Source organism: Tenrec ecaudatus, chromosome 4 (assembly GCF_050624435.1).
Source record: "Tenrec ecaudatus isolate mTenEca1 chromosome 4, mTenEca1.hap1, whole genome shotgun sequence".
Classification (NCBI taxonomy): domain Eukaryota; kingdom Metazoa; phylum Chordata; class Mammalia; order Afrosoricida; family Tenrecidae; genus Tenrec; species Tenrec ecaudatus.
The window spans coordinates 674,177-699,136 of record NC_134533.1 but is presented as its reverse complement, the minus strand read 5'-3'; the positions used below and the strand labels follow the sequence as shown (position 1 = coordinate 699,136).

The following is a 24,960-nucleotide window of genomic DNA, read 5'->3' as shown; positions in this document are numbered from 1 at the left end:
AGAGAACAGCTGGGAGACCTCGGTGCCCGCTGAGCGAGGACTTTATTAAACCAACACTGCCCACGCAGGGCACACATTTCTGTTCACTGGAGAGGTGAAGTGTTACCTGTGATTTGGGGACATCCCCACACACCAAGAGGAGGGACATAACCACCCCCTCTCTGCACCAGGAAGCCGCCGGCCACCTAGGAGTCCTGGGGCTCATCTTGAAGCCAGGCCACTGGAGTCATGGGGCAACTCTGCTGTCAGAGCCCCGGGTTAATCCCGGGGTATAGGACAGAAGGTGGGTGGGGCAGCTAGAGCACCCTGCACCCCTCCCGGCACAGCCACACGGGGCGCCCCTCTAGACTTGAGCTGTGGTGGGAGCAGGCTGTGTCATCTTGGTGGGCCTTCTGCCACCTACTGGCTACTCCCACCCTCTAGGGGGCCTTCTCCAGGAACCAGGCCCACCCCACCAGAGTCCAGGCCACATGGTCACACAGGTGCTACAGGGTGGCAGTGGAGGAGGGGCTCACACTAGGGGTGGGGGTGGGCAGGAATGATGGGGCCGAGGGCCTGGAAGCACTGGAAACTGACTTGTCGTCTGGGGGGCGGGTCCAAGATGGGCTGTGGGGTGGGGCATCCATGGGCTCTCAGGCTCTGGCCTGAGGCCACGTCCTGGCCTCTCAGGGCAGTCCCACCTGCCAGCTCTGGCCCCAGGCCTCTGAGTCGGCGCCCCCTGAAGGGCTTCTTAGTAGACCCCCAGGAGCCAGAACCAGGACCCGGCGGTGCCCGGCTCTTGGGGGGAGAAGGCATCAGCTCACGGGCGGGGCCTGCTGAGCACTCTGAAAGGCAAGGGCAGGTGGGGCCTGTGTCCACTGGTTCCAGGGGCTGGTGCAGCCAGGGAGGCAGCTTCCTAGGCAGCACCCCCACAGACACACACACCCTATGCCCCCCACCACCCACATCACTGTCCACTGTGGCATGCAGAGAGGCCTGGACCTGATCCCAAATCAGTCATCTCTATCGAACCTCCATAAGGCAAAACCTAGAAACCCCCTCAGCTGATTGGCTGCCTCTCGACCCTGTCCGAGCCTACCCTGCTTGTTCTCTGTCACCCTGTCAGGCCCCTGCCTTCCTCTGACCCTGCCACCAGCCAGCATCGCTGCAGATGCCAGGAGGGTAGGCAGCCACCCTATTCTCTGGCCATGGAGGGCAGCCATCTGTCTAGCTGCGGCCCTGAGCCCCACCATTCCTGATAAGGGCAGCCCCACGGGGCAAGCGGTCCCTACCCTCCTGCCCTCCTCCTACAGCCAAAGCCACTCAGAAGCCTCCCCTCCCCACCAGCTCTGTTCACAATGCTTTCTGGAATTCCTTTTCTTAGCCAGGCCAGAAGACCTCCAGGTTGTGAGAGGGCAGTGGGGTGGGAGTGGGGGGTGACTGGTACCACATCCCAAGGCAGCCCCCCCCCTCAGGGTCTCAGGCCATCCCTGTCTCAGCCCCTTGGGGACCCCAGCCCCAGGAGGGTATTGAGGTCTCCAGAGCCCAGGGGGACAGAGATTCAGTACCTGGGGCTGTGCCCGGAGGGTCCTCGGCAGCCTGGGACCTGGCCTCCTCCTGCTGCTCTGTAGAGTACCTCCGAGGACCCTGCAGGGCTCCTGTCCCTTCCTCTGAGGGTTCCCGATGCCTACAAGGAAGGGGACTGTGGGGCAGAAGGGGGGGAGGTTGCAGCATTCCCTTGGCTGCTCCAGGGTCTGTCCCTCTGTCCCCCAGGCTTTGGAGGGGCACCTACCATTGGGATAGCTCCCTCCAGATCAGGAGCTTGGACAGGAGGTCAGGGCTGTCTGCAGGGTCCAGCCGTGAGGCAGAGGCGTGGGCTGCAAGGTCCCTCAGCTGGTGGTGGGGCAGGGACAGCTGTTCTGGGGGCACCCAGGTCTGGGGAGGGAGAGGGCTGGTGTAGGGGGCGCAGTCCTCAGCAAGAGGGGTGGCAGCTCACAGGTGGAAGGACTCAGCTGGGTTGAGGCTTGGAGGACTGGTGCCCCAGGCCTGGACAGAGGCTTGGACCTCAGTCTGTGTTCACAACCTTGGCCATGAACTCCGAAATAGGTCTTTGAGGAGTAGAGTCCTGGATCCTGACCACTGAGGACTGGCCCTGAACACTGGCCGTGGAGGCAGGGTAAGCTGGGTTGCTGGTCCATGGGGAACTGGGGCCCTGGACTCAGGCCATGGGGGTGGAACTGGCATTGTGGATATTGGCCACAAGGGGGACTGAGTCCCTGGTCACTGGCCCTTGATGCTGGCTCGCTGGGAGGACCAGGGCCCTGATGCTGGCCACAAGGACAGGGCAGAGCCCAGGATGCTGCCATGGGAAGTGCAGGGTACCTGGCAGTGATGTCTGCGTTCCCGAAGGCCTTTGGTAGGGTTCCCGCAGAGGACATGGCTGACACCTACAGAAGAGAATGGGGTTGGACCTGGGGACTGGGGAGCTTTGGGACCCCGGGGCTGTGGCAGGGGAGCTTCGGGACCTGGGGGTTGTGGCAGGGGAGCTTCGGGACCTGGGGACTGGGGAGCTTCGGGACCCCGGGGCTGTGGCAGGGGAGCTTTGGGACCTGGGGGCAGTTACCGTGGGTCAGGTTGCTGACATTATCCTCTGGGGCTGGGTCTTCAGGGTGCAAGCTTTCCAGCAAGGGGCCTCCAGGAATCAGGAGGGACAGGGGCCACGGGCTGGGGGTCCGGGGCTGGGCCTTGGGCACAGACAGCTTGGGGCTCTGTCGCTGCCTAGGGGCCCCATGAGGACGGTCTGTGGAGGTCAGAATGGGAGGTTCCCTGGTCACTGTGGCCCATGCCAGCCATCTGGTTCCCAAGCCCACCCAGACAGTCTGAGGCTCGGGTCCCGTCAAGGCCAGGCCTTTGAGTCTCAAACCCTCCTCTCTGGGCCGGGCAATGGGAGAGCCTGGTAGGACCAGGCTTCCGTGGCAGTGGCTTACGGAGGAGGAGAGGGTCTGGTGAGCAGGTATGGGGCTCTGGGGATGGGGCAGGGGGTGAGGTACTACATGGTCCCCGTGAGGTCTGGGGAGGTGTGCAGATGCCACTGGGGGAAGTAGTGTAATGAGGGGGAGGGGAGGGTGGGACTGGCACAGAGACCTCTCCTGGGGGCCATGGGGAGGCCTCCGGGCCAGGTGGGCGCCCTCTTGGAGGGGGTGAGTGGACCCCATACCCAGCCCGGGCAGCAGGCCGTCCAGCATGCCACCCTCCCTGATGGCCTCTTTCACCATGAGCCAGTCCTCTGTCAGTGTCCTGGTGGCTGGCAGGCCAGTCTGTGCAACCGGGGCCTCGTCCAGGACCTGCAGCTGCGGGATGAGTCTGCACACCTCTGCCCGGTAGTTGTAGTCTCGGGGAGCCTGCAGGAGGCAGGCATGCCAGGGTTGAGTGTGTCCCCTCCAGGTTGGCCTGGCCATTCAGCTGCCAGGCTCCAGCGACTCTAGGCTCATACCCACTAGAGAAGTGCCACGTCACCTGGCCAGGGGACCGGTGCCCCTCTGGCCCAGCAGGCTGCCCGGACCTCTATGCACTGGGTGGGTGCCGGCCAGGGCCTCTGGCAGATGGCTTCACTCACTTGAGGCCAGTGAGGGAGGGCAGGTGACTTGTTCCCTGGTGGGCGATGGGGGGTGGGGGGACAAACCTTATGCACAGCTGTGTGTGGAGCAGGTGGGATCTCTGTGCTGGACAAGTGTGTGTGTGTGTGTGTGTGTGTGTGTGTGTGTGCGCACGCGCACGCGGGCATACACTAGTCCATGGTTCTGTGCAAACCCAGGGCGGGCGGAGCTGTGAAGTCTCGTGTGGTGCAGGTCTGGGGCTTTGTGTGCACATGGTGGTGTGGGGTCTTTGTCTTGGCACTCCTGGGACTGAGGAGAAAAAGCTCTGGGGAAGTGAGGACCAGGGGCTGGAGGGTGTGTTTGAGGGGGAAAGGGGACAGTCCCCTCAGCCTGCCCATGCCACCCACCTTGTTGGAGGGGCCAGGGTCTGGCCGCAGGCACACCAGGTTGCCCTGCAGGGTGAGCGTGGCCAGCTGCGGACACAGCTGCAGGTAGCGCACCTGGCCCAGGTCCTCCACGCTGTTGCCCTCCAGGTCCAGCACTTCTAGCTGCTGGAGCAGGCACAGCGGGCTCAGGTCTGAGACGTTGTTGAAAGAGACATAGAGTTCCTGGGCAGCAGGGGGGGGAGGGGCTCAGCCAGGGCGGGGTTCTGTGCCCCTCCTTGCCCAGGGTGTTATTACCCACCCACCTTCAGGGCTGGGAAGGAGCCGATGCCGTCCAGGTCAGGCAGGCCACAGCGAGCTAGCCAGAGCACCTGCAGGTGGCCCAGGGATGTGCCTAGGTCCCTATAGAAGGCAGAGGGGTAGTCAGTGCAGTCCTGAGGTGCAGGGCCATGCCCCTCCTCACCTGCTGCCCTCATCTGGCTGTCTCGAGGGGCTGGGAGGGGAGGCTGTGGCAGGGAAGACCTCAAGGGTTCTAGACCGCTTGCTCCTGCCTCCTGGCCTGGCCATAAGCCAGAAGTGACGAGGAGGGTAGAGTGTTCTCCACCTTCTCTGTCCCCTGGAGGACCTGAGCTTGTGCCAGATGGTCTGGCCTAACCTCCCTGTTGTTCATTGGACTGGAGATGGGTGAGCAGCTCCTTCCCAGGAATCTGCCCAGGCAGCGGAACTTGCCTTCCAAGCTGCCCCACCCTCTGCCAGCTCTTCCTCCGAAGCCGGATGGCCAGGTTATGGGATATTTTGGCCGGTGGCTGCTTTGGTGTTCCTCATCCTCACCGATCAGTCAGTCCCTGGAGACTGCCCCCACTCTCTTGCCATTTCTCTCCCATTGCCACCTCTTTGCCTTTTGGGCTCTCTGGGAGGTTTCCTCTTCTTTGTCTACTTATTTTTAAGCTGTTCTCATTGTTTAATTTCCAAGCACACAGCGCTCAGGCCCCTCTTCAAAGCACACCTTTCTTGTTTCTTGGAAACAGTCTTCTCTTGCTCCACGTCCCTCACAGACTAGTGAAGGGCCCTTGGGAGTACAGGCCCTCACCTGCCACTGCGGTGCCTCAGGGTCCCCGTGGGCGTGTTTCAGCTTCTCCCTTTTGTGATGTAGCTGTAACAATGTTTCTCATGATGGCTTTTCTTGGACGTCCAGACTTGGAAGGGAGACTCTGAAGGCTGCCCAGAAGCTCTGAGCCACAGCGGATAGGGGGGGGGGGTTGTCCTTGGGGTGTGGGCACCGATACTGGAGGTGGCCGCAGACCTTGGGTGCACATGTTTTCTGCTGGGCCTGGTGCCCTCTATCTCTGTCCATCCTCTATTCCAGCCTCACTGGCCTCCTTGCGTTCACACTTACAGACCCCCACTTGCTTTTCCTCCTCCTCGGAGGTGCTCAGACTGGCTTCCTCACTTCCATCATGTCAAAATGCCTCTTATCTTGTAGGCTCTTCTTAATGAACTTCAGCTTTCTGCATGCTAGGCTAATTTCTTTAGATCTACCTTCCAGTTCACAAATTCCACCTTTGGTTACATCTCATCCACTGGGTACATTGAGATTTCAGGGCATGTCATCCACTGTTCAACCTCCCCATTGAGTTTTCTCCATGTCTGCTTTGGTCCTTGCTCTTCAGTGTTGCATAGGCCCACTGCTTCCTGACATACAGGGTCTTCCCAATCATCTCTTGATTGACTGATAATTACTGTGCTACAAGAGGTTTTCTTGGAAACTATTTTCCCAGATTACCCGTTCACTCTGTGGCCTCCGTAACTGTCTGGCCATTTGGCTGGGTATAAAAGTCTTGCTTCAGACTTTCTTTCCACTCGGCTTTGGTGGCAGTGTTCCCTGCCTCCTGGCTTTGAGTGTTTCTGTAAAGGAGTTTAAGGAAGGGCTCAGGGACTCACTTTGTTTCTCTCTTTCAAAATTGATATGATCTCTTTTTCCTGGCCGCCTAAAGAATTCTATCCTCTAGATAAATTCAGTAACTACACTAGTTAGGATTTGCCTCAGTGTAGCAACCTTCCCTCTGAGGCATGGCATGTCCTTTCAATCTGAAGATGAAAGCCTGACATGTTTTCCTTGATCTTTAAATGCCTGTACTGTTTCATTCCATTTACGTCTGTGGAGATCCCAATAATATACATGTTAGAACTCTACCTGCCCGCTCTACTTGACATCTCTGAGAATCCTTTTAGGCTCTGGTTATTGACAGTTACTTTTCTCCATTTTTACCACTCCCATCTACGTATCTCCCATCGAGTTCTCTGTAGGACTGCTTCTGAATGAATCCCCCATTGCTGTCATGGCATTGTTGCTTTACCCCAGTGGTTGTGCGCATCCCTCCACTGGCTGAGCCCATCCATGCAGCCACGCCTTGCTGTTGGGGAGGCTGGGAAATCGCCTCTCCTTTGCATGGTAGCATGCCCAGCTGTGACTACGGAGTCCTATCACTGCAGGAAACTAAATATTGGAAAACAACTAGCAGACTTGACCACTTCTTGAATTAAAGGAAGAATTAACATGAAAACCACAGACTAGACGGCACTAAGGATAGGAGCTAGGCTTATAGGCACAGATGTCTGTACAACTTAAAGCTTTAGACTTACCAGAATAAAAAGGAATTAGAAAAACCGAGCAAAGCATTCAGTGTAAGGAGCTAGAAAAATTAAGATAATGAGAGGTAAAAAAGAAAGAACATCATAAAGGACAAACCCCTTAACAACCAGAAAAACAATAGAGAAGACTGAGAGTGTGGTTATCAATTGAGGTGTGGGGCTCCCCACCCCCACCAAAATGTGTGTCAATGTGGCCATAGCAGTCACTGTCACATCATTGTCCACCACCTTGTAATGGCCCTGATGTGGTGCCCCTGTGTGTTGCCGACCCTCACCTCTGTGATGTGAAGGAGGCAGAATTAGAGGCCGTGGTGTCGGTGAAGTGGGGTGTGATCCACAGGATTAGGCTGTATCTTAAGTCAATCTCTTTTGAGACTGAAAGAGGATAAACAAGCAAACAGAGCCCTCAGATTCATTTAGAAAGAAGAGAAAGGAGTGGAACTTGTCCTTTGGCCATAGTTAGACCTGGGGAAGAATGATGCTGTGGCCTTCCCCCAGAGCTGGCAGAGAGAGAGAGCCTTTCCCTGGAGCCAGTGCCCTGAATCTGGACCCCTGGCCTTCTCATCTGTGAAAGAAAAAGCGTCTCTTGCGAAAGTCACCCACTGTGGTGCTTCTGCTAGAGCAGCCCCGGATCACTAAGCCAAGAGCTGAGGGCTATGCTTTCCAAAGATGAGCAGATGGCGCTCTGGCAACACTGGTCAAGGGCTGGAGGACTGAGAGTAAAGTAAATGTGCCGGCTTCAAGCAGAAACAAGCATAGGTGGAGCAGAGATGGAAAGCAGATAAAAGGCCCTTCATTACGAACAAACTCTCCGCCCACAATTGTGAAAACTTAGACAAAACTCTCAACAAAAGGAGCAGAAGACAAACTCGATTCAATGAATAACCATTAGAGAAGCAAGATGCTGATCAGGGATCCTCTCCACCTGCAAGATTCAAGAATATGAACTTTTTGCAAGCAAACTTTAGTGAACGATCATGGGATAGATATTTCTATTTTCTACCACAATTTCTTAAGTAAGAAGTTTCAGTAGTTAAAAGGAAAAAGCTCTAAAGAGAGACATCGTAAGAATTGATCTTTGATTCTAGAGTAAATTAAGGACAGGACTGAGAAATTAAAAGACCAATTCATTGATTGAAATAGATGTGGAAAACTGCTACATATTATTTTAATGTTACGATGGTTTTGAAGTAATTAATGCATTCTGATCAGGTAATTCAATACAGAAATACAACCGTCATAAAAATATCACTGGAGTTGACCACTGTGGCAGTTACATAATCGCCTGTCAAATTGGGAAGAGGTGGAGTCTAGCCTGTCAATCAGGCCATAGCCTGTGAGACCTCTGTGTGTGCGTGGCTTTATCCTGGGGATTCTGGGAACTCCTGTCGTCTTTCCTGGAGGTGGGACTACTCTCTCTGCTTAGTCTTCCTGCTGACAAGCCACATGGGGCTACACTGATGCAGCCAGAGCCCTGGAGCTGGAGGAGCCACGTGGAGACCCACACCAGCGCTGAGACGCTTCCACCACCACTGGATCCATAAGACTCTCCACCCACTGGCCTGTGATCTTCCTGCATTCAGCGCCATTGCATGTGTTTCGTGAGTCTGAAGAGGAATTTATAGACTGGTATTGGACAAGTGGGCTAATATTGGACTTATGGACTTGATTTGGTCTGGGCTGGGGTCTTTTCTTAATGTACAATTGCTCTTTGATATAAAGTTCTCTCTCACACATGAGTCTCTGGGTTTGTTTCTCTAGTCAATCCACACTAACACAGCCACATTAAAGAGTAAGGGAGGAACACCGTGGTCATGTGTGTCTATAGTGAACAGGTCTGACACATGCCCATTACGATGAGGAACTAAACAAGGATGTCTGCTGCCACTCAATATGGCTCTGCTGGTCCCGGCCAACTCTCTGAAGCAGAAAAAAGAAGAGAGGCCCAAGGACTGGAAGTGAGGAGAGAAGGCTCACGCTGTTGACGATGGGATAATCAATACTGAAATGACTTGGACAAATGGGATAGTTGAACCATATGAACAGATACAATACGCCAGGTTTATACAAATCAACAAGGGTTCCCTATATTTCCAACAACCAGCAGGAGCACTGCTACAGAAACAAGAACTCACTCATTTAGTCGTGATATCAGGGAGCCACGTGCTTCAGAAGAAGCCGACACCCAACCCTGTCCCAAAGGGCGGTGCAGTGGGGACATCCTGGACAGTCTAAGCCCATCATCATCCCATGCCCTTGCCTGGGACTGTGGTAGGGGTGTGCATGCGATGCCCTTCTCGCTGGGGAAGCATGCAGGAAGGATGCTGGGAGCATGTTGATTGTTCTAATGGGTGGGCGGAGGAGGGAAGGAAGGAGAAGCGATGTGCTGACAGAGACAGGAGAAGGTAATATTCCTAGAGAGGAGGAAGAGAGATAAAGGGAGCAGGGAAGGTACTGGGACGTTTGATAAGCTATGTCATTTGTCCAATACGAAAATGAAGACTTGAAAGGTAACCTCCCGCCGAACAGTAAAAAGATTTTTTTCATAAAATAAGTGTTCATAGTAGCTAGGTCACTATGGACAAAGGAAAGCAAACAGGAAGGTACCATCTGTCTGATCTCAGCGCGCATTTCAAAGCCAGCCAGGCAGTACTGCGGCACGGGCCTAGGAACAGACAACCGAGGAAACGGAGCTTGAAAGGGTATTTACGCAGGTATGCGAACCCAGCCAAGGATGGCGGCGACAGGGCCTTGATCGGAACAGAAGGGACAGAGTACCTGGCAGGTGATGCTGGGAAACTGACTCATGGGTTGGTGAACGTTCAGCTGGGTCCCCACCTTGTCACCGCCATCAGAGTGACCTTAAAGACGAGTAGGCGTAAGGACTTGAACGCGACAGGCGAGACCACAAATCGAATTGAAGAAAACGACCTCTCCATGACCGCGTGGGTGCAGGTGGGCCTCTTCAGCCGCACTCCAGGCGCGGGCAGACCGTGGGTTTGCTCAAATGGAGACGAAGGATTTCTGCTCAAGTGAAGGAGGCCTCGGGCCAAGTGAATGGAGAGAGACTGGGTGGAGGGCAGTGCCATTAGAAGCTACAAGACCCCGAAGACAGTATGGGCAAATACAAATCGTGAACGGAGGCATGGCCCCTCGACACAGGGAAACAGCAGCCATGACACTGTCGTCAGACTTGACCTCTGGGTCAGTCCAGGTGGACCAGAGAAACCAATTCATAGACATTCATCTATGTATAAGAAAGAGCTTTCTATACACGAGCAAGTGAATATTGAGAAAACATCCCAGCCCAGTCCAGATCAATCCAGAAGTCCAAGATTAGCCCATATGTCCAATAACAATCCATAAAGTCCTCTTCAGACTCACGCAACACATGCAATGATGTGGAATGCAGGAAGATCACAGGCCAGTGGGTGGAAAGTCTTGTAGATTCAGTGGCAGTAGAGGTATCTCAGCACTGGCAGGGGTCTCCACATGGTTCCTCCAGCTCCAGGGCTCCAGGGCTTCAGCGTAGCTCCATGTATCTTGTCAGCAAGCATGCCTCCCAGGGAGTGAGTTTCTTTCCTGCCTCCAGGGAGCTGTTGATCTCCTTAGCACCTCCAAATGAGGTCATCAAGCTGTGACCTGACTGACAGGCTAGATTCCACCCCTTCATTCTCAATAGTCTCAAGTTGACACCAGATTGTGTAACTACCACCCAGTTCCTTCTGCGGATCCCAAGTGTTGGCTGGTGTTAGCACTTGTCAGGGTGCATTTTCTCTCTACTTAGTTCTCACCCATACTGCTGAGGAAGCGCTGCCCCACCCCGACCCCTGGCTGAGGAAAAGGACACTGAGGCGAGCTTCTCTGAGCCAGTGACCATTCAGCCGCTCTTGTCCCATCAACAAAGAGCATTTGACCTCGCAGTCAGTGACAGGGCCCTTCCTTCTCGCTCTCCAGCTCCTGATGCATTCTCTCCCAGCCCTTACATAGACCCCGCGCTCAGGCGTCCTCTGTGAAGCCACCCATGCATTACCGGCCGGCCAGCCCTCCTTGGGTCGGCGGCTTACTGCCTCTGGTTGGCCTCCAGCCATCGTGAGCCAGCAAGCACTGTGCGGCCTGTTGAATCCGTAAGAAACACCGTCCAGGTTCGAGTGGTTGTCACTGTTGGGATGGGAAGGCACACGCATTTCCCAAATACAATCTGATCCGATGGCTGTCCTTGGATCCGTGACCATGTGGGTGTTTTGGGTGGCACGTGGCATTGCTTGGCGGTGGGAGTTTTGTATGCGGGAAGGCCTCTGTGGAGCTGAGTTGTGACCTCAGCAGTGGAGTTTCTTCGTCCTGGTCAAGCTAGAGAAAGACTGCCAACCCTGCTATGTAGCACAGGGGCCATCGGTCACGGGTAAGATTCGGGAAGTCCGGGTCCCAGTCCTGACCCACTTCCATTTCCACACCGTGCCTCCCCTGGGCCCCCTGTCTTCCCTCCTGCTCCCTGGCCGTCCTGGTCCCAGGAAACCTCAGCAGTTTCCTGGACAAACAGAGGAAATGTCGCTCCTCTAATGCCTGCCTCTCCGTCTGTGCAAGGGGACCCTGCAGCCTCAGCCGCACCCTGCGGGCCACGGCAGCTGGGGCCACACAGAAATGTCTGGGGACGCTTGGGGCCACACAGAAATGTCTGGGGACGCTTCTAGAAGGCTGGCCTTGGCTGTCAAGCCCGGCAGTGCCCCCTTGAAGAGTCTGCTGTGGTTTGAGCTGGGAGATGGCCACGCCAGTGATGGGCCACAGCTCCAATCTCCAGTTCCTCAGTCCCACACACACAAGAGTGAGGTGCAGGGGCCTCGGCAGGCGGGCCCTGCTCTCCTGCTCCTGGAGACAGGTTTTCTGGGCGTTTCCCTGCTCAGCAGGAAGGCTCCGGCCCTGATCCTGGACCAGCGGAGGGCAGCCCCCATGGGCAGGGCCATCCTTGTCCATCTGCTCCCCCCCCCACTGAGCACAGGGACTGGGGACACAGTGGGGACTCCTGGCTCTGGGCCTGGGCTCCCGTGTGGGCACAGAACCCATGACTCACTGACGCTGTGATTAGTCTGTGACCAACCCTGAGTGCCACCCCCTCCCCCAGGCTCCTGATGTGCTGCCCGCTTCCCTGGAGGCCGGTGAGTGCCTTTGGGGCCCCAAATGGCCGCCCTGACCTCCGACCCCAACTGCTCAGGGAGGGACGGAAGGAGGGAGCAAGAATTCTGTGGCAGCCCTTAGGGAGAGGGGGTGCTTAGGGCTCAGGGCTCTGTCTGGGTGCCGCCATCCAGACCCTTCCTCTCCATGTCTGGGAACGGCAAAGCAGTGACAGGCGGCTGGGGGCAATCCTGGGTCCCTGTCCACCCTAAGTCCTCACGGACCACTTGTCTCACAGCGCCGCCCCCCTCCCAAGCTCACACACAGGTCGCTCACCTCACGGAGGCCAGGCGGCTGCCATTCAGCTTCAGTTGGCTCAGGTTGGGCAGGTGTACCCCTAGCGGCCACAGGAAGAAGGCTGGAGGTGGGAGCCCTGCCCCTCTCTCCAGCCCCCACTCTGCACCCTGCAGGGCCAGGCTGGGAGAGACACTGCAGCCTCACCCCTGCAGCCCAGCCTGGTGCCCGGAGCAGGGCAGGGCAGAGTGAGGGGGCACACCAGCAGACAAGGACCCCTGGGCTGCCTGCCCTGCCCCATCCATGCCCCCCAGGAGCCGACCACGGCTCCCCAGAAGTGAGAATGTCCATATGGCCTGCAAATCATGGTCTTCCAGAAGGGTCTCTCCTTTGGGGGGGACTGGCCTGGTGACTCAGTGTCCCTGGGCCCTGGGGGCTGGTGAGGAGGCTGCAGGGACCACAGATCCACATGTCCCCTCAGGAACTGAAAGTGTCCCCAGAAGGACACGGGCTAGGTGACAACTGGGTCAGGCTGCGGAAGGGGGAGGCTACATGGACATGGGGTCCTGACGGGTCACTGCTGAGAGCGGATGGTCCTTGTTCTCAGGAAACACCCCTCACGTGTCCGTGGATGAAACATTGTGTGTCTGCAATGAGTGGTGGTTCAGGGACACGCTTGCCTGAGTGCGTGTGCTGTGTGCATGTGTGTGCATGCATGTGTGTGCATGCATGTGTGTCGATGTGCACTCCCATGCGTGAGTGCGTGTGCTGGGTGCACATGTGTGCGCACATGTGTGAGTGTGTGATGTGTCTATATGCAGTCCCATGTGTGAGTGTGTATGCTGTGTGCGCGTGTGTGCATTCATGTGTCAATGTGCACTCCCTTGTGTGTGTGCTTCTGTGTGCTGTGTGCGCGCATGTGTGTCGATGTGCACTCCCAAGTGTATCTTCATGCGTGTCTATATGCATGGGTGTGCACGTGTATGTGCACACATGAACAGCAGAGGCATGTGAGAGGCTCAGCAGCATTCTCGTGACTTTTCTCCAAGCTCAGTTACTGCAAAATAAGTTTCGAAAGCACACGGGCAGCGTGAACCTCCCGGGGGCACTGTGTCCTCTGGTCTCTGCTTGTACCTCACACAGAGCCTTTGGGCTTGGGCCTGACATCATCCGGGTGGACACTGGCTTGGCTGCTGGTCAGCAGAACCAGCCCTCGCCCTGGGGAAGCCATGGATGGGGGCAGGGGGACAGGCTCTCACCGAAGTTCCCCAGGCTGTTCCTGTGGGTATCCACACACATCTCCAGGGTGCGGACGGTGCGCAGGTCGTCCACCTGGGCTAGCGCCTGCTGCAGACACCAACAGGCCATCAGCCAGGACACTACCTAGAGGCACGGCTGTCCCCCTCCTACCCTCCAACCAGGTATAGGGCCCAGCGGGCACCCTTAGCTCAGAGCATGGCGATGCTGGCTGTGTCAGGAGACCCAGGGCTTCCCTCCAGCCAGCTGCCCTCCACTGGGTCACAGCTGGCGGTGGCCCAGGATGAAGATGCGCTTAAGCCACAGCTGCAGCAGCAGGACCTCAAAAGCTGCTCCTTCGAAAGGTGGGGCCCACGTGCCCGAGTGGAAACAGCGCACATGGCTGTGCTGTGTGTCTGTGCATGTGCATCATGCGTGTGCCTGCATGCACATGTTCATCTGTGAACACCATGTGTCAGGCATGTGCACACACGCAAATGTGCCTGCATGCACATGTGCTCCCCTGTGCATGTGTGTCGTGTGTGACCGAGTGGAGTGGCGGAGGTGATGTGTGACGATGGTGGCCTGTCCCTCTCTGCTGAAGCGTCTGGGAAAGGGGTCTTTCCAAGGCTGGCAGGCGGTCACATGGCACTAGGTGGGTGCTAATTCCACTGAGTAAGTCCTTATGAAAGAGTGGAAGAGACACAGAGATGGGGACCCCTGAAAGCCGCAGTGGGTGCCAGGAGAGAGGGCTTGGCGTGGCTGACACCCCGCCTTGGTCTCCCTGTCCCCACAACTAAAGGAGTGTGCATTTATGTTTCCACAAGCCCCCCGCTGGTAGCCCCTTGTCCCTGCCAGCCAGGAGATAGGGACAGGGTCTCTTTGTGGAGTGCGGGTTGGCATCGATCACTGGTTGATCCTCCCTGGCCGAGGTCCTACTCACTGCTGTGGCCGGTGTGAGTGACAGCTGCTCTTTTTACTTCTGTTTGGGTGGCTGGACACGTCGTTTGCAAACACTGTCTCCAGGGGACCCTGGGCTCCACCTGGCCTCCGAGTGGAGGGAGTTGAGGGGCAGAGGGTCTGGCCTCTGCAGGGCTGTCTTGGTGCCCAAGACTGACAGCGAGGGCTGTGTACGCCACCTTCAGAGTTGCAGGGGGTGCCGTTGGAATGAGACTGGCCACCAACCTTGCTGGGGACAGTGTTGGTAGGAGAGGGTGGGCCAACTGCCCACCACAGCCTGGCGACCTCCCCACCCCCAGCCTGAGCTGGGAGACTTATTCCTCAGCCCTGGTGACATCAGGGCACTCAATGCCTGAGCAAACCCCCCACCTGGACAAGGAGACCCTGCCCCAGGACCAGTGTCCCCTGAGGACCGCCCGAAGGCCTGCTGGTGGGCTATACTGACCGGAGGTGGAGGCCCTGGGACAACGGCAGGCATTCAAGGCCAGCACAGCCTGGGACAGCCTGGCCCCTTCCCTCCTTGTCCCACCTGCCCAACATTCAGTCTTCGGCCTCCTCTCACCCGCCAGAGGAGCATCACCCCGGGGCAAAGCCAGTGGTTTCCCGGACTATCAGGTCCTGTCTCATCGCCTACCCCCTGCCCCAGGACTCAGCCAATCAACCAGCATCACCACCCTGCCCTGAGGCCCAGGAGGTGGACATGTCGACAGCCTCCACTCACCAGTCTGACGGGCGACAGGCACCCCTCCGTCAGTCGCTCGCTGAGGCCTGTGCTCTGCGGGCAGGGGTTGTGCAGGCCCGGCCAGCTCAGCTCCCGCACCCGCACGCTGGCCATGCCTGACCGAGGACTCCACACGCCCTTTCTGGCCGGCTCCATCTATTGTCAAACTGTGGGCAAGGCAGAGGGCAAAGCGGGTAACCCATGCGGCCCCCGGCTCCTTCCGCTGCCCCTAGCCCGAGACCCTCAGACCCTCACACCATCCACGGAGCCTGGTTCAGGAATCCTGACGGGTCCTGACCGGGGTCTCTCGCTGGGGCTCTCATTCTCCAAATGAAGCCCCTGGAAAGGTCCCTGATCTTTCTGCCCACTCTGTGGGCTCTGTCTGCCAGGGGGCACGTTCCCGGGCGTGTGTGGGCTGCAGGTGCTAGGTGGGCTGGGAGCGCAGTCAGCTTGCAGAGGACCCCAAGCAGGCTCTACTTGCTCTAGAAGCAAAAGGCCCCATTGGGCCTCCTGTGCTGAGTGTGGTAGCACCTGGGACACACACCCCCAGGGACCCCAGGCTGGCCTACTCCCCACGCGAAGCCTCTCCACGCTTTTCTCTGCCCTCTGTGCTACCCTAATTCTATGGGGAGTCACAGCCCCCGAGCCAATGGTCAGGGAGGTAGGCTGACCAGGGCCTCTCTCTGCTGTAAAGAGACCATGAGAGCCAGGCCCGACGCTAGGTGGTAGTGGGGCGGAGGGGGGCAGGAAGGGCCTGTGGCTGGGCTGCCCCTGGGAGGAGGAAGGCGGGTGGCCAGCTGGGGGCAGAAAAACAGGAGGGCCGGCTGGTCTGATTGCACCTACAGCCCGTGAGACCCTCCCCCTTCAGCCCACCTCATTCAACCAGCTGACAGCTCCATCGGGGCCTGCAGCTTCCTGTGGACACAGTGACTCTGGGCCAGCCCGGGGAGTCTCACCTACTTGCTTTGTAGCTACCGGGACTCTGGCCCTCACACAGCAAGTCACTCTGGTCTGACCTCGCCGTGGGTGTCTCAGGCTGGCAGCACCCCACATACCTCCCCAGCCTTGAATGCCAGTCCCCCTGCCTGGGACTGACCCTGAGTCTCTACCCTCAGGAGCAAGCAGCTGCCAGGGGCTCCCAGGCCAGCGCTGGCCCTGTCCTTTGGGTATACTTGCTACCTGCCCCCCTCCCCACCACACACACACTTGATGGTCATCAGGCCAGTGTCAGGACCAGAGTCTTGGGGCAACCCCACAGTCCAGCTGAGCCCCTCACCTTCAGGCAGTCAAACATCTGGGCGTGTGGGTGGCATGTGGTCCCAGACAGCACCTGCAGGAGAATCTGTTCAGGATCCCCAAACCCAAGCGCCAGGTGGGCTAAGTAAAACCTCCACTGCTCAGTCACCACTGGGTCTGGGTGGGGGGCCAATTCTGGGGTCCCCTGCCCTCTGTGCAAATGTTTCCTCCTCCAAACCCCTTTCTTCATCCCACTGGTCCAAGCTCTCCCCAAAGGAGCCCTTGCCTGTGGCTCAATGGGATGCCTGGGGTTGGGGGGCTGCCCCAGAAGCCCAGCTCAGGGTTGGCCCTGCCTGTCCCCCCCGCGATCCAGCCCCTGGGGTGGTGGTGACCCTCATGGCGAGGACTTCCCTCTGACCCCTTGGAGGCCCGATTGCGGGGTGCCCTGCTCACACCCTGCTTCTCTGCCTGGTACAGCCAGGTCTATGTGCAGCAGCCCTGCTGGGCCTGCCTGGCCCGGAGCCCAATGTCCACAGGCTCCTTGGGTGAATGAATGGATGGATGGATGAATTAACGAACAAACGAATGGTTGAGGGTCTGCCCTCCGGAAATCTGTCCTCTCCAGGGCTTAGGGTCAGTGGCTCAAACAAGTGTGTGCCCACACCCCTCAGAGCCAGGCTCCTGGTCGCTCCTTCTTTCCAGAGTTCGGTCACAGCCAGGGAAAGGCCCCAGGGTAACCCTACAGCTACAGTCTCCTGGGGAGCTGCTCCCCAGTCAGTCCCCTCCCCACAGGTTCCAGCCCAGGTCCCCCTGAGCAGAGGAAGGCCCGGATAGGTGCCCCCACCCCCGAACCCCCAGCCCCAAGGGGTTGCCTCTGCCTCTCCTTCCTTCCTGAGAGCAGCTGACCTGGGGGTCTGTCTGAACCCGAGGGTCTCAGGGCCAGAGGTCAGGGTCCGGGCTCTGGAATTCCTGCCAGACTCTCTCACAGACCCTCTGCACAAGCCCCTAACCCATGACTCCCGGCCCTTCGCGCCCCTAGGGCCAGAGGGTTCGCAAGGCAGCTGGTGCAAACTTGCTTGGTGGGTCACCCGACATTGTCCCCAACCCCAGGTTGTACCCCAGAGACCCTCCTTCACCCCTTTCTTGACTCACAGGGATGATCCCAGTCCCTTCCACTTCCCTCCCCCTGGGGGAGGGCAGAGCCTGCTCCCTCCTGTGCCGTCCCCTACCGTCAAAGGGCAGGGCCTGGTTCCTTCTTCAAAGATCCCAACATGGACACACCCCAGAGCTGACCTGGGTCCCCCAGCTTGTCTCTCCTCCCCAGGGACAGGGCTTAGCCCCTTCAGCAAGGCCCTCCACCCCCGCCCCAGGGTGCCGCAAGACCTGGGTCCCCCGGGATCAGCGGCCTCAGTTTCCCTCACCAGCACAGGGGGCGGGCGAGGGGATGTCGAGGTCCGAGTCCCGGCTCTACACACGCAGGCGCTCACCCCAGGCTCGGCCCAGGGTCCTGGGCGCCCTGTGCCTCCAGCGTCGCAGGGACTGGGGCCTGTTCTTTCAGCCGCAGGTTGTGGGCTCTGGGCGCCATGGCAACGGGGCGTGGCCTCATTTAAATACTCAATATTCATGATCTCCGGCCCGAGCTGCCCGCACGGGCCGAGGCCTAGCGGGTGGGGGTCCGGGAGGTGTTGGGCCCCGGGACGGCCTGGGGGAGCCCGGCGGAGGGGAGTCCGACGAGGTGCGGCCTGGGTTGTGGGGACCCACCTTTCCCAGGTGGGGGTCGCCCCTGAGGCTAGGACTTCGGGGACTGGCCGGGCCCGGAAGCTGGGTCTGCGGGCCGACCCCAGCAAGGCCAGTGGGGAAGGGTCCCCAGAGCGAGGGCGTCCCATCGGAGCCGGAGACGACCCCGCGTGTCCGAGCGGCCTGCAAGCAGGGCCTGGGGCGCGCGGCGGGGGCCGCGTCCGTCAGTCTGTCCCCGCCCTGTGGCCGCTCGGGGCAGCAGCAGCGAGGGGCGCGGCGGTGGGGGCGAGGAGGCGAAGAAGGGCTGCTTCTCTGGGGGACCTTACCTTTCGGTTTCCCCGGCCCGCCATCCGAGTCTGAGATGGGCCATGAGAACTTACTTTGTATTTCTTTTATAACAGCAGTCCCGGGATAATATTTGTCGTGACGCATTGGCCAAGTCAGCACATCATCCTCCAAACATCCTGTCATGAGACAGTTGAGTGTCATCCTCAGGCTTCAGTGCTCCCCTGTCCCCGGCGTGTAGGGACCACAGGTCGCCCAGCCGGGCCCTCGCCCAGGTGCACAGCGCTGCGTTCACGTTCTCCGGGCGCGAAGAAGTTCTGCTATTTCCCCCGGTAGTGGGTGTCCCTGAGTAGAGAGGTGGCTGCCGGGTTTTGGTGTTTCTTCTTCTTTTTTTGTTTTATTGGTACATATTCCACATATAATACGACCCAATAGTTGTAGCGTGTTAAGAAGAATTGTACAATCATTACCACGATGAATTTTAGAACATTTTAGTGATTAAATCACATTTAAAATGAGTTGTGTAATCACAATCAGTTCTAGTGCTCCCTCCTCCCTCCCTCATTGTTTGCTCCCCCAATCTCCTCACCCTCTCTATCCCCCCCACCACCCCCGCCCATTAACCCTTGCATCAGTTCTTATCTCTAGGCACCCACTTCTTCTGTGCTTCACAACCTGGAAAAACCAACAGAAACCATTTTAAAAAATGAAATAAAGTGGTAAGGCTAGAATAATAATAATAACATATAGATAAAAATACAAATAATGAGTAGGAAAGAAAAGACCACCATTAACATTTTTAAAGCCAGGGAAAATTTTTTTGGTCATGAACAAGCAAGAAATATTTGCACCAAGAACAAAATCAGGTTGGGTCCAAGTATCAAGTTCGATCAAGCATAATCAAGACTACAACAATCTCTAGCTGACTGGGAAGGCTGTTTGAGACTCTTGCCTTTGGGAACTAGAGGGCATCTGCCAGCAGCTTCGCTTCATCTGACTACTCACTCCCAGACCTCCATGGCCTTCTACAAATCGGGTGTTCATAATTTAAGCTCTGACACTTTTTCCTTTGCCATATTTGAATTTTGTTATTGCCGTCCTTGGTTCACACAAGCTGGTGTGCTTCTTCCATGTGGACTTCAGTAGACTTCTTGCTTAGATGGCTGTTTGTTGGAATGCAAGCCTTGAAGATCCCAGACACTATTCTGCTTGATAGCCGGGCACCATCTGCTTTCCTCCCCACCCTTGGTTGTAGCACCCTTATCGTCAGGCATCATTTCATGAAGGTGAGTACTGAGCAGGACCATGTTATCAGAACTATGTGTTCCTGGGTTGGGGCGAGAGTTAAGTGGGAGTCCGGAATCCATCTGCTTGTCCATGGGATATGCGTGACTTGGGTTTACTTTGGTGGTCATTGGATGACAAAATCAAAACCCTGTATGACACAATAGCAACCAACCAACCAGCAAACAAACAAGCTAAAGGGAGGAAAACTAAAACCCAAAGAAACAAGTAAGGACAACACTGTCAGTCATCCTCCTGGGTTCTAAGGCGATGACACTGGGAACATCATCAATTTTTCCGATGGCACACCACTCCAGGAACTGTCGGTCTGAGTCGCCTATGGGAAGACAGCTCTGCCCTGACTGCAGTTCGAGCTCCCACTCCACTGAACGCTCTTTGCCCCAAGTGTGTGGATTGGTGCCAGGGGAAACTTCTGGATCCATTCTCTCTTTCTTTTTAAAAATCATTTGATTGGGGGGGGTCATACAGTTCTTAGCACAATCCATACATCCATCTGTGTCAAGCACATGTACGTATGTTGCCATCATCATTTTCAAAACATTTTATTTCTACTTGAGCCTTTGGTATCAGCTTCTTTTTTTTCTCTCCTTCCCCCACCCTCCCTCATAAGTCCTTGATAATTTATAAATTATGATTTTTTTCCTATCTTACACTGACATGTCTCCCTTCACCCACTTCTTTGTTGTCCATCCCCCTGGGAGGGGGTTATATGTAGATCATTGCAATCAGTTCTCCCTTTTCCCCCACCTTCCCTTTAACCTCCTGGTATCACTACTTTCAGTATTGGTCCTGAGGGGTTTATCTGTCCTGGATTCTGTGTTTCCAGCTCTTATCTGTACCCGTGTACATGCTGTGGTCTGGCCAGATTTGTAAGGAAGAATTTGGGTCATGATAGTGGTGTAGAGGGAGTAAGCATTAAAGAACTAGAGGAAAGTTGTATGTTTCATTGGTACTACACTGCACCCTGACTGGCTTGTCTCTTCCTTGTGACCCTTTTGTAAGGGGATGTTCAATTATCTACAGATGGGCTTTGGGTCTCTATTCCGCATGCCCCCTCATTCGCATGGATAGGATTTTTCATTCTGGGTCTTTGATGCCTGATACCTGATCCCATCGACACTTCATGATCACACAAGTGCCTTCCATGTGGACTTTGTTGCTTCTCAGCTAGATGGCCGCTTGTTTATCTTCAAGCCTTTAAGACCCCAGATGGCATATCTGTTGATAGGTAGACACCAACAGCTTTCTTCACCACATTTGCTTATGCACCCGCTTTGTCTTCAGCGATTGTGTCGGGAAGGTGTGAGCATCATGGAATGCCAGGTTATTAGAACAAAGTGTTCTTGTGTTGAGGGAGTTCTTGAGTAGAGGCCCAATGTTTGTCTGCTACCTTAATACTTAACATATCTACATACATCTATTTCCCAATCATTATATAAAAATATATTTACATATGTACATGCCTGTATTTAAACCTCTATAAATGCCCTTTGCCTCCTAGTTCTTTCATTTCTTTTTACTTTCCTCTTGTCCCACGATCATGTACAGCCTTCAGTTGGGTTTCAGTAATTCCTCTTGGCTACATTGCCCTTGATCGAGCCCCACCAGGCATCCTATGCCCTCCTTGCCATCGATTTTAGATCAGTTGTTGTTCCCTTGTCCCTGGGTGAGTTGACACCCCCATTCCTTTCCCCTGCCTCCCCCTCTCCCGTGTACCCCCTAGAACCATCAGTTCTGTTGTTTTCTCCTCTGGATTGTTTATCCCACCTAGTTTATCTAGATAGACATGAAGAGACAATAATAAGTCCAAAAACAAGATAGAGAAAAACAAAGCAACAAAAGAAAACAAAACACCAAAACAATGACAAAAAGAGAAAAGCCTATAAATAGTTCCACACCCCTCAGGTCCAATGACCACCACTTCCGCCATCCAGGGGCGGCCACGTTCTGCTTCCTCTACCACCTGAGCATCCAGTCCTCCGTCCAAGGGTGCAGACAACTCCAGGGCAGGGCTCAGTCCATTCAGCCGGGCTTCTATGTTAGGTCCTTCTGGTGCAGCTCCTGCATCATGCCATGCTGCCTGCAAGGTCAGCTTCCATGATCATCTTGGTGCTTAGTCCATGGCGAGGTTCACTGAAGTTTAGCTAGAAACGTAGTCAGTGTCTACCACACTGGTCCCTTGTCCCCCTTGGCCCCTGCAATCACTGTTCAGCATCCGTTCCTGTTGTGAGGTCATTTCTCCCCATTCACCCACCATACTCACCCAGAGCTATCAGCGGCAACTCTGAAGTGTGGAGTCTCCTCGCCCTGGGTCTTAGCTTGATTGTCTCCGTCCATTCCTGGGGGGAGGAGGGCTTAATTTGCCCCAGCCTTGCCTCAAGTGGATGGTCTTCTCCCTTTTCCTCCCTCTTGAAGGAGTGACCCCAGACAATGTGAGGTCCCCTCCTCCAAGGTGACTCCTGTGGAGTGTGCAAAGGGCGGGTGGTGTGTGGATCACAGCCAGTAGGTAGTCTTCTCCCATTTTGTTCAGGAATTGGTCTCTTCGATTTGTTTAATTGGTGTTTCTACTTATAATAGTGGACTTGTCCTTTTGTAATTGACGGATTTCACTCAGTATAATGGCTTCCAGGTCCCTCCATGTCATGTGGTGTTCCATGCTTCCATCACTGTCTTTTAGGGATAAGTAGTACTCCATTGGGTGTAAGCATCATCATTTCTTTATCCATTCTTCTACTGATGGGCTTGTGTGATTGCTTCCAGTTTCTTGCTATTGGGAACTGCGCTGCAGTAAACATGGGAGAGCATGCATCCACTCGTGTTGTGTCTCTTACGTCTGTAGAGTCTATGTCTACTAGTGTAGTGCTATTGCTGGATCACATGGGATTTCCATTCCCAGTTGCTTTAGATACTGCCATATTGTTTTCCACAATGGCTAGATGTATTGACAAGTTGACCAACAATGTATATGAATTCCAATCTCTCCACATCCTCTCCAGCATTTGATGTTTTCTGTTTGGTTGTTTTGTTTTTTGGGGGTGGGAGCTAGCATGGTAGGTGTAAAGTGGTATCTCATTGTAGCTTTAATTGGCAGCTCCCTGATGGCATGTTTCTTCATGTTGGTTTGTCAGCTATTTGTACTTGGTTTTTGGTCAACTGTCTGTGTTCATGTCTTTTTCCCATTTCTTAATTGGGTCTGCTCCTGGTGTTTCTGTTCCCATTTGGGGAGGAGGCGCCACACCACTTTCCACAGCGGACGTTAAGGTTTACAGTCGGTCCCACCAGCTGTGGGTGAGGGTCCCATCTCCCACAGCCTCTCCAGCATTTGGTATTTTCTGCTTTCTGAGCTTTTCTCCTTGCCAGAGTTGAGGTGGGGTCTCATTTGATCCGAATCTCTCAGGTGGCCAGTGATCAAGAGTGGCTCTTCGTGGTTGTCGGCACCCGGACATTGTCTCTAGTGAGCTGTGTGTGTGTCCTCTGTCCATTTTTACCGGATTGTCTGTCAGTTCTTGATGACTGCTACAGTTTTCTATTGACTTGGGAGATTAGTCCCTTATCCGTGTCATTGCCAGTTTTTCCCAGTGGGTCCTCTTTGTACTTTTTTTTTTTGCTGGGTCCCCATCGTCTTTTCGGGGAAAGGAAATGTTGTATTATATACTATGGCATATTTTATCGCAGGCAGGAGGAGTGGGGACCAAGTTTTCTTCCAAAGCAGACTTGGCCCTGTAGGCACATCTAGCTTGACTACAGAGCCGTTTTCCGATTGAGTTTCAGTTTTGTCTTTTCAATCGAGTCCAGCAGACCTTGTGTGGGTCTCAGCATCCATGAGTGATGGTGGTGGTGGAAGGGAAATGGAGGTCGAAGGCTATGATAACTGGGGGTTCCCACCTCCCACCAAGCCCTCCCCCACCCTCTTCCCTGGGTCAAGGAGCCAGGCCAGTGCCTACGTACAGTTGATGTCCTGTGGATGTGGATGTAATCGAGCGGACTGGGGCCAGAGTGAGTACAACTTGCAGGCTGAGAAAAGGGAGTTGGGGTTGTGGGCAGCACTGCCAGCCTGAGACCAGAAAGACCGGGCCAGGGGGCTGTCGTTAGTGGCATGGCAAGAAGGGTCAGTGGACAAGCAGGTGGCTGCACTTCACCCTGCTGAATGTCAGGGCCCAGAGCAGAGCCTTGGCTAGGAAAGGACTGGGCAGGGAAGGAGAGAGGGGGACTCAGAGAGGAAGCCTGTTGGGTGGGGGAGACACGGTCACGCAGACAGGAGCTCCTGCCTCCCCATCCTGTCCCGACTCCTGGTTCTCCTGCCTGCCTCCCAGCTCCTGTGCCCATTCACTTTGGAAGGTATAGGAGCCTGGTATCAGGTACAGTAGGGTGGGTGGAGCCATGAGGAAGCTACCGTGAGACAAGTCTGGATGGCAGTGAAGTGCCTCCCAAGGGCTGGAGAGGGGAGACTAGGGCCTCTGGGCAGCTCCTCCATGGCCTCCTCACAGTACTGGCAGCTGACGACAGCCCGGAAGTCCATCAGGGCCCACAGTCTGTCCCTCTGGCGCAGGAAGTCAGCCACCCAAGGGTGCCAGTCTTCACTGAGCGCCCACAGGAAAAATCTCACACTTTGGGTCGTCCAGGCCCTCCTCCATGTCATTGGTGAGATGCAGTGCCAGGAAGAAGTCACCGCGGGTGCACTTGCTGAGCTGCAGGTGGGCGTGTCGGAAATACACCGGCACCATGGCCAGGAGGTACTTACCTGAGATCTGGAAACAGCGGTCTTGGGAGAGGACCTGCCAGAGAAAATCGTCCTCCAGAAGGTGGAGGAAGGCTTGTAGCTCCTGGTGCTGTGAGAAAGGAGAGACACTGCTCCACGGGGACAGCTCTGGCCCCCCATTTCTGTGGTGGCAGCCATGAGAGCAGTGGTGGGCTCTTGGGTGGCACTCTTCTCTCGGAAGGGTGAGACTGAAGAAAGGTGGGGCAGAGCGACCGGACCTCAGCAATAACCTTCAGCCGACCCTTCCTTGTGCTCTTGATGGGTTCTCTTGACAACCCTTAGTCATTGATCCCCAGGCATTGACATCAGCCCGCTGCAGCTCCACCACGACTGGGGCTCCTCACTCACTGCCCAGGGCCCGGGACTCGGGGCGGGCCTGCCTTCTTCCCACAGAACGTCTTTTTAGGAGGTCCCAGGTCTCTACGTTGTCGTCTGTTGTGCAGATGCTTCTCCTGTTTGGCAGTGTGTTGATACCATGTGTGTTAGCAGCTGTCTCTAGAGAATAAAACCAGGGTTCTTATCACATATGTGAGGATAGGTTTATGCAGCAAGAAGGAATATAACCGCTAATTAGTCCACACAGCAGTACAACTCACTTCCATGGAACAGTTAATATACTGGAAATCCTTCAACTCACATGGGCTGCTGGGTCCAAGGTCAAGGAAGTAGAGAGTGGAGTCCTCCCGAGGGCAAGGCAAGCAGTCTGCC

General features: G+C 55.7%; 1 protein-coding gene across 3 annotated transcripts; it reads right to left on the bottom strand.

The window, feature by feature from the left end:
* Positions 1-23: 23 nt before the first annotated feature.
* LRRC56 (leucine rich repeat containing 56) lies at positions 24-18,481 on the bottom strand. 3 transcript variants are annotated; one of them, XM_075545138.1, is made up of 13 exons: positions 18,284-18,481; positions 16,207-16,260; positions 14,931-15,097; positions 13,273-13,360; positions 12,056-12,116; positions 4,264-4,360; positions 3,983-4,183; positions 3,197-3,380; positions 2,603-2,779; positions 2,362-2,426; positions 1,772-1,914; positions 1,548-1,681; positions 24-824 (listed from the first exon to the last, which is right to left on the bottom strand). In XM_075545138.1, the coding sequence occupies exons 3-13, from the start codon at positions 15,084-15,086 to the stop codon at positions 517-519; spliced, it is 1,614 nt and encodes a 537-aa protein (XP_075401253.1). In that variant the 5' UTR covers positions 15,087-15,097; positions 16,207-16,260; positions 18,284-18,481; the 3' UTR covers positions 24-516. The 3 variants fall into 3 exon arrangements, with proteins under 3 accessions (XP_075401253.1, XP_075401252.1, XP_075401251.1); XM_075545137.1 differs by having other exon boundaries at positions 2,603-3,380; positions 18,230-18,481; XM_075545136.1 differs by having other exon boundaries at positions 2,603-3,380.
* Between the last annotated feature and the right edge of the window lie 6,479 nt (positions 18,482-24,960).